General features: G+C 50.0%; 1 protein-coding gene and 1 non-coding gene across 5 annotated transcripts; both read left to right on the top strand.

Moving 5' to 3' along the window:
• The first annotated feature begins 356 nt into the window (after positions 1–356).
• Positions 357–427, top strand: TRNAG-CCC (transfer RNA glycine (anticodon CCC)). The gene has a single exon. It is a non-coding gene; the product is annotated as a tRNA-Gly (tRNA).
• Positions 428–922: 495 nt separating this feature from the next.
• METTL26 (methyltransferase like 26) lies at positions 923–6,121 on the top strand. Of its 4 annotated transcripts, XM_069108043.1 has the most exons (7): positions 923–1,074; positions 1,212–1,448; positions 2,704–2,866; positions 3,206–3,265; positions 4,949–5,016; positions 5,152–5,230; positions 5,502–6,121. In XM_069108043.1, the coding sequence occupies exons 2-7, from the start codon at positions 1,252–1,254 to the stop codon at positions 5,547–5,549; spliced, it is 615 nt and encodes a 204-aa protein (XP_068964144.1). In that variant the 5' UTR covers positions 923–1,074; positions 1,212–1,251; the 3' UTR covers positions 5,550–6,121. The 4 variants fall into 4 exon arrangements, with proteins under 4 accessions (XP_068964144.1, XP_068964161.1, XP_068964169.1 ...); XM_069108052.1 differs by lacking the exon at positions 4,949–5,016 and having other exon boundaries at positions 930–1,448; XM_069108060.1 differs by lacking the exons at positions 4,949–5,016; positions 5,152–5,230; positions 5,502–6,121 and adding an exon at positions 4,802–4,923 and having other exon boundaries at positions 925–1,448.
• The last annotated feature ends 825 nt before the right edge of the window (positions 6,122–6,946 follow it).

Below are 6,946 nucleotides of genomic sequence, written 5' to 3'. Positions count from 1 at the left end.
GGGGGGGGGTTAATCAGCCCAAATTTGAGCCTTAATGATAAAGTAGGAAAGACAAAGTGCCTTCCCTCCAAGAGCTTACAGTCTCATTATAGAGTAAAATGTATTTGTATGACCAGCCTGTGCAGGCACCCCGTCTCCCCCAGCTCTCTACAGTAGGGTTTCCAGTCCCGCCACCACCTGTTCGTTACTCCGCCATCACACGGTCCCCAAGCTCTAGCAATAGCCACCTACGCCATCCCGGTCCTACCAATCCAAGGCTAGAGCAGCTGTTGCTTGGTTCAGAGTGCGCAGGCGCACTGACACAGAAAGCCTTCTCTGTAGGTTCCTCTGGTTTCCCGGCGACCTTTTGCACCACCGCGCCGCTGGTGTAGTGGTATCATGCAAGATTCCCATTCTTGCGACCCGGGTTCGATTCCCGGGCGGCGCACTTTTGGTTTTCTCCCTTAAATTCTTTTTTTCTTTAAAAACTGTTGTTCTTTCCCATAAGAAAACTACGGAAAGATTCTTTTAATTTCGTTTACTTAAAATTAGCCTTCCAGAGTGAGGTCCGTGTTGAGTAAACCCCCTCTGTACGCGAACACATAGTCAAAAATAGTTCAGGTTGGGGAAGCTCGGAAGTACTGCGACCTCCCTCCCGTGGGTTGTGAGTCTCAATCCCTCAATCAGTTAAGAGGCCGAGGGCACGAGCGTGGGGAGGAGTGGGAGTGTTGTGGGTGTGGGCCCTTTAACTGATGCCTGGAGATGCTCACAGTCTTCTGGGAAATAGCCTTGGACTACGTAGCCCAAGTCCAAGGCACACGTGACTCTCCGCCCAGGGCGGGAGGCCGGGGAGGGGGCGGGACGTGGAGAGGCCTCAGGACTACAAATCCCGGCGTCCCTCGCAACTTGCGGAGTTAGGAACTGTCGGACCTGCACCCCGCGGATATAGGAAATTTAGGGATCCGGGGAACCGCGGTCATTCAGTCTCCCACCCCCAGTCCTGGGTTGCGTTGGTTTCTCGATAAGAGATTACAGGAGAGAAATCAGATCATGGGGAGTATCAAAGGTCAGGATAAGTAGAATCAGGCATAAGAGGTCAGAGCATCAGGGAGACGGCAGAGTAAAAGGGGGGGGGGGACAGGGAGAGATCAGGCCAAAAGGGGGGCAGTGAGGGAGGGGCTAAAGGGGAGAATTAGGACGAGATCAGGCCAAGAGGCCTTTCAGGTTAAGAGATCAATCATAGGAAGCAACTGGGGACTCAGACTCCAGAGGATGCTTGTGGCTGCCGCGGCTGAGCGTAACAAGGAGCCCATTCTCCGGGTCCTGCAGCAGTTCATAGATCCTGCCCAGGACAACTTCCAGGTACTGGAGATAGCGTCAGGTTCGGGGCAGCATGTGGCCCATTTCTCGCAGGCTTTTCCCAAGGCAGTGTGGCAGCCCACCGAGGTGGACCAGCAGAGCCTCAACAGGTAAAAGGGGAGCTTGGGAGATGGATGGCGGCTTCTCGGGTGGGTCAGAAAGGGCTCGCTCTCGCGGCCCACCCCTTCGGAACATTCTTTTCTATTCTTTAGGAGGAGGGCGGAGACTCCTTCTGTCATCTTTGCACCCACTTCCTCCCACCTCCAAACTTATCCTGTCGGCCCGTGATTTACTAAATGTTCTCTAAAACCCAGCCCAGATTCCTTCTTCCGCAGACTCAGCAGTGTATATACTAGGTGGGGTAGCAAAAAGGGCAAGATTTTATTTTTTCCAAATCTCTCTCAAACTGATGACTCAGGACACCTCCCTTGGGAGAGGACTGGGTCAGGGGGCTGGGTGGCACGCAGGGAGGTCCCTGAATTCCAGAGTCTGATCTCTTCCCAGCACTCCGTTTCCGTGTGTTCCCCTCCACCCCAAAGCCAACACCCATTCCTGAGGGAAGGGGAAGGTGGGCTTCACTCCTGTAATCTTTGGGGAAAGGGAAGTGGACAATGGCCAGAGTGGTTAGATACATCTAGGCCTGCTGGTGATCAAGCCAGCTGGCTCTAGGGAATTCATCCCTGGGAGAAGGGCTGGGATGGGGAAAACAGAATAGGATTCCAGGGTTTAAAGCTGGAAGGGGCCTTAGAGATCATCCAATGATGAGAAAACTCCGGGCTTGTTTGGGGTCAGGTTTCCAACTAGCTTCTGAAACCAATTACAGTGCCCTTTCCAGGCCACTCCATATATCTCCTCCTAAAAGTCGAGACAGTACTCATCCTTCAGTGACAATGACTGGCCAGTGAGCCATTTCTAGGATGGAGAAAACTCTTGCAAGGAAGATTCCCCATTTCATTTGCCTTCTTGGCTATTTTGAGCTGTAATAGTGCCAGTAATGTTGCTGAACCAAAGATAACCCACTGGGTCATAATTTGACTTACCTTAAATATTCAGAGGACTTTAAAACTAGAGGCCTTAGATCTAGTTTAACCTCCTCCTTTTACCAGTATGGAAAGAGAAGGCCAGAGAGGAAACAGCTTGCCCAAGGTTACATGGTAAATTAGTACTTAGTAACAGTGCCTGAATTAGAATCCAGGTCTCCTGACTCCCCCAGTCCCAATGTTATTTTTTGCATCATTATCTATTGAGACCCTTTACTCTGTGGCCTGTAAGATACCTGTCATCCTGGGTAGGAAGGGCAGTGTTTGGAGATCGAGATTCCCAGCCTCCCCTTCCCTACCCTCAGGGCTTTCTCTTGTTCTTCAGCATTTTGGCTTTCATCAAGAACTGGCAGCTTCGGAATGTGAGGCCACCCCTGCTCTTGGATGCTTCCTGCAGCTGGGAAAAATGGGGAGGGATTCAGGCTAGGTCCTTGGACCTGGTGCTCTGTATTAATATGATTCACATCAGCCCCATGAGCTGCACGGAGGTGAGTGGGGTCCTGAGTGGACAGTGACTTCCACAGGATATCAGAGCTGTGGGGGAACCTTAGAACAGAGAATGCCAGAGCAGGAAGAGCTCTTAGAACAGAGAAGCTAATGTTAAGAACTAGGAAGGACCTTAGCTACCAGTTAGTCCAATTGCTTCATTGTTTTGCTGGGGAAACTGAGGCACAGATGGAAGAAGAGACTGACTCACTGTTAGCAGGAGGGTTCTAGTTTCTGCTCAGCATGAGAGACTTATTTGTTGAATGGGGCTATGGGAGATGCCCAGTTTGGGGGTGGTTCCTCAACATTTCTCTGTTCCAGAGCTCTCTTGTTCTCCTTAGGGGTTGTTCACAGGGGCCGGACAGCTGCTGAAACCTAATGGCTTGCTGATCACCTATGGGGTAAGTGCTGCTCAAAGCCTTGAGTTATACCCTGGTGGAAATGACTCCCTCACCCTGCTTCGCCATCTTCTTTTTGACTACCTACCTATTCCATGGGCTTCTTCTACAAGATGGGCAGAGAACTTAGGAAGAGAGTGGGGGAGGGGGCAGGCCAAGGGAATCAGTGGCCACTTGGAAGGAGGTCTCTAGTGTCCTGACCCAGGAGTCTGCCTTTGGCCCTGTGCTATTAAACATTTTTATCTATGATAAAACCAGGGCGGATATGGTTGTAAAATTTGCCCATGACATGAAGATGGAAGGGGGTGGCTAACATGGTAGGTGATAGCACTTGTAAAAAAAAGTATCTCAAAAGATTGCTGCTCTCAATTGAATAAGCTAAAGCTTAATAAAAGGAATAAATGTAAAGCTCGACGCAGGTTCACAAGATCAGCTTTAGAAGTAGAGGTTAGGGAGGCATGACAGATCAGGTAGATGGTGCAGGCTAGAGGTTTGGTTTGAATCATTCTCAGAACTCAGTAGCCACAAAAATCAAATACTCTTCTAGGCTACATTGAAAGATAAAGCTCTCAGAAAGATGGCAATGGTTTTGCAGTGCTTGGTCCTGGTCAAAGCACATCTAGAGAACTGCAGTCAGTTCTGAGGTCATAGGTTAGGGAGAATATGGACAGCCTTTGATAGAGGGAGGCAGTGTGGTGTAGTGGGTGGGTAGAGACCTGCCCTCCAGTACTTGCTGGCAGAGCGATCCTGTTTAGGTCACAACTTCTCAGTGCCAGAGACAACTCTTCAAGCCTGGAAGTTGCAGATCAAGTGCCAACCTATGTCGGTAGGAGTTCCCTCATGGGGTGTGCCTTACAAGCACATAAGTAAAGCATAAGTAAAATCTGGGAGGTGGGAAATGGAGCCTACCAGGATGATGAAATGGACTGGAGATCACATGCCATATGAGGATTAGCTGGTGGAACTGAGGAATGTTTAGCCTGAAGAAGAAGGTACTTTTAGGGAAGAAGAAGAAATAATAATTTTCAAGTATTTGAAGGGCTTTCCCATGGATGATAGGTTAGACTTGTTTTGCTTAGCCCTGGATGGCAGAATAAGGAACCGTGGGTTGCATAGAAACTGATTTAGGGTTTAGGGAAGGGGAAAAAAACATCTGAGGACAGCTAGGTAGCCAAGTGGACGGAGAGCTGGGCCTGGAGTCAAGATGACAAGTCTCCCTGTGTTCAAATCCAGCCTCAAACACTTATTAGCTGTGTGACCCTGAGCAAATTTGCCCCAGTTTCCTCATGTAGTAAAATGAACTAGATAAGGAAATGGCAAACCACTCCAGTGTCTTTGCTAAGAAAACTCCACGTGGAATCACAGAGTTGGACACAATTGAAGCACAAAAAGCAGTTAGAGCCACCTAGAAGTGTTGGAAGCTGCCTGCATTGGGAGGCCTTCATGCCAAGGCTGGCTGACTTGTTAGGGTGTTGGAGAGGGAATTTTTTTTTCAGGTATGGGCTGGGCTAGATGGACTTTTGAGGTCTCATGACTCAGATTCTGTGTAGGCTCAGATTACTTTGGAGAAGGAGGGAATCTAGAGCTGTTCCTCAGCTTCCCATTGCCTGGTCCTGAAGAAGGGTGACAGGATTCTACTGACTCTTACCCATGAGGTTGTGGGGGATGTCTCAATGTCCTTAACAGCCTTATGCCATCAATGGGACGATCACACCCCAGAGCAATGTGGACTTTGACATCAGCCTCAGACGAAGGTACTGGGGACCACTTGGGGGTGCTGTGGTGGTGGGTGGACCACCAAGGTCTTTGTTTCCTGGGTTGGGTTGGAGACTCACTTACAAGAGAAACTCAAGAGTGACTACCTCTTCCCCCCTGTAATGGTTTTGCAGGAATCCAGCCTGGGGACTCCGGGATGTATCCCTTTTGCAGCAGCTTGCTCAAGCCAGTGGTCTCTACCTGGAGAAAATGGTAGGAACCAGAATGGGTACCATTTTGGACTGTGCAGTAAGTGGGCACTTACCAGGGCTGGTGCTGCATAGAACTGGGCCTTCTATTTTCCCTTCTCCCCTTCTGGTTTGGGTCTCCCTGGAAGCCAACAACAGATGCATCTGAGTTTACATTGCCTAGAGATGACAACAGCTACATGTCACTTGCCAGGGTCATCATGGGACAGGATGGGCAGGTAGTGAGCTGACCAGGGGAATCTCATTCTCTTTATTACCCATCCTTCTCTTTCCAGATTGACATGCCAGCCAACAACAAATGCCTGATTTTCCGAAAACAGTGACTTGCTGACCCCCAACCACCACTCCTTACATTTTTGTTGGAGGATTCCAGCCTTTACCACTGTGCCTGCCACACAGTTCCAGGCCTTCAGGTCACTACTGACAAATACAAAATTCATCTTTATATCTGGGTTGAGCTTCTCTGCTTGATAGCCTACCAATGAGGGAACATTTCTGAGCATGCCCTAGCTTTTCAGAAGCATGGCATGTTTGGGGACGTTTCTTCAGGGTCCTACCATGCAGGACCAGAATTGAGGCTGAATATCAGGCATTGACAACTCACACCCAGATCCTAATGTCAGCCTGCTCTTGGTTGGTCCCATTCTCGTGCCTAGGGCCTTCTCCCTCACCCCCTTGCATACTAAGACATTCCTGTCTTCCTCCATGCATGGAGAGGCAAGAGTTTGAGCCTAGGGGGGCAAGGCTGTTCATTGTTTCTGCTTGCCACTTTGAGTGAAATCTGCTTTTTGTGGTGGGTTCTGTCTCTGTCATTGATTGACTTGGTGACACTCTGTGGGCCTTAGTTTTTCTGTTCATAACCTTTGTGAGTTGGAATAAAGGATCTCAGCTTTAACATTCTGTGATTCTGTGGTCACGTCTTTCTTCTCAGGTGGGATAGGGCCACTGTCTGAAAACCTTGGTTCATTTGGCACTGAGCTGGTGGCCCTTGTTCCAGAGAAGGGGGACCAAGAGACCTAGGCAGTGACTCAAGGGTGTTCCCTGGATGGAGTCTTAGCTCCACCTGGTGGCCATGTTGAGAAGTGGCTCCTTGTGCCTTGCTGGACTTGGGGTCTGGGAAAAGGAAGCTGAAAAGAAAAAGAGCCCAACTCCCAAAGCTCTGCGGGCCAGGAAAGCTGGAACTTAGAACCTGGGTTCACTTCACTAGTGATGGGTGTGTTATTTAATCAACTGTTGCTGGAGAAAGGTCAGAGAAGTGAAGAAGCCCCCATAACCTGGTTGAGGGAAGGCCCTGGGACTCCTTAGGGTGCATGGGGCTGCCCCCTTCCTTTGTGGAGCCTCAGATGTATGGAGGTAGTGGATGAGGGCCTGCTTCCCCTCCTCCCCTACAAACCTTTACTCTCAGAGACCTGGAGCTCTCCTAGAATCTCCAGGAAGAGTTCTGACCCTCTAATTTTCCCTCCCTACCCCCACTCTCTCTGAAGCAACACAGCCACCTCTGGGCCCCCAGTTCTATTCCCCTCCCATCTTTCTGGCCAGTACCCCAGGCTGAGAGGCCTCTGTAGGGGCCCTGTTTGCCTTGTCTCTCAGCAACCACAGCTGATCAAATGATTTCCCTTTCCTAACCTCTGAGCCCCAATCAAGGAGACAAGAACTGACTGGGGCTCTGACTGACTGCCAGGAGTAGACATTGCCCTTTCCCCAGTGAGAGGTCAGGCCT

This window comes from Petaurus breviceps, unplaced genomic scaffold (genome assembly GCF_028583685.1).
Source record: "Petaurus breviceps papuanus isolate PSGF00001 unplaced genomic scaffold, PetGlider_PUasm1.0 138, whole genome shotgun sequence".
In the NCBI taxonomy this organism is placed as follows: domain Eukaryota; kingdom Metazoa; phylum Chordata; class Mammalia; order Diprotodontia; family Petauridae; genus Petaurus; species Petaurus breviceps.
The sequence above is the reverse complement of the archived record's forward strand: the minus strand, read 5'-3'. Positions and strand labels throughout refer to the sequence as shown.

Coding starts and splice junctions, on each gene's coding strand:
- METTL26 (XM_069108043.1), top strand. CDS start 1,252: ATGCTTGTGGCTGCCGCGGCTGAGCGTAACAAGGAGCCCATTCTCCGG. Junction 5,017..5,151: donor GACATCAGCCTCAGACGAAG/GTACTGGGGACC, acceptor ATGGTTTTGCAG/GAATCCAGCCTGGGGACTCC. Junction 5,231..5,501: donor GTCTCTACCTGGAGAAAATG/GTAGGAACCAGA, acceptor TTCTCTTTCCAG/ATTGACATGCCAGCCAACAA.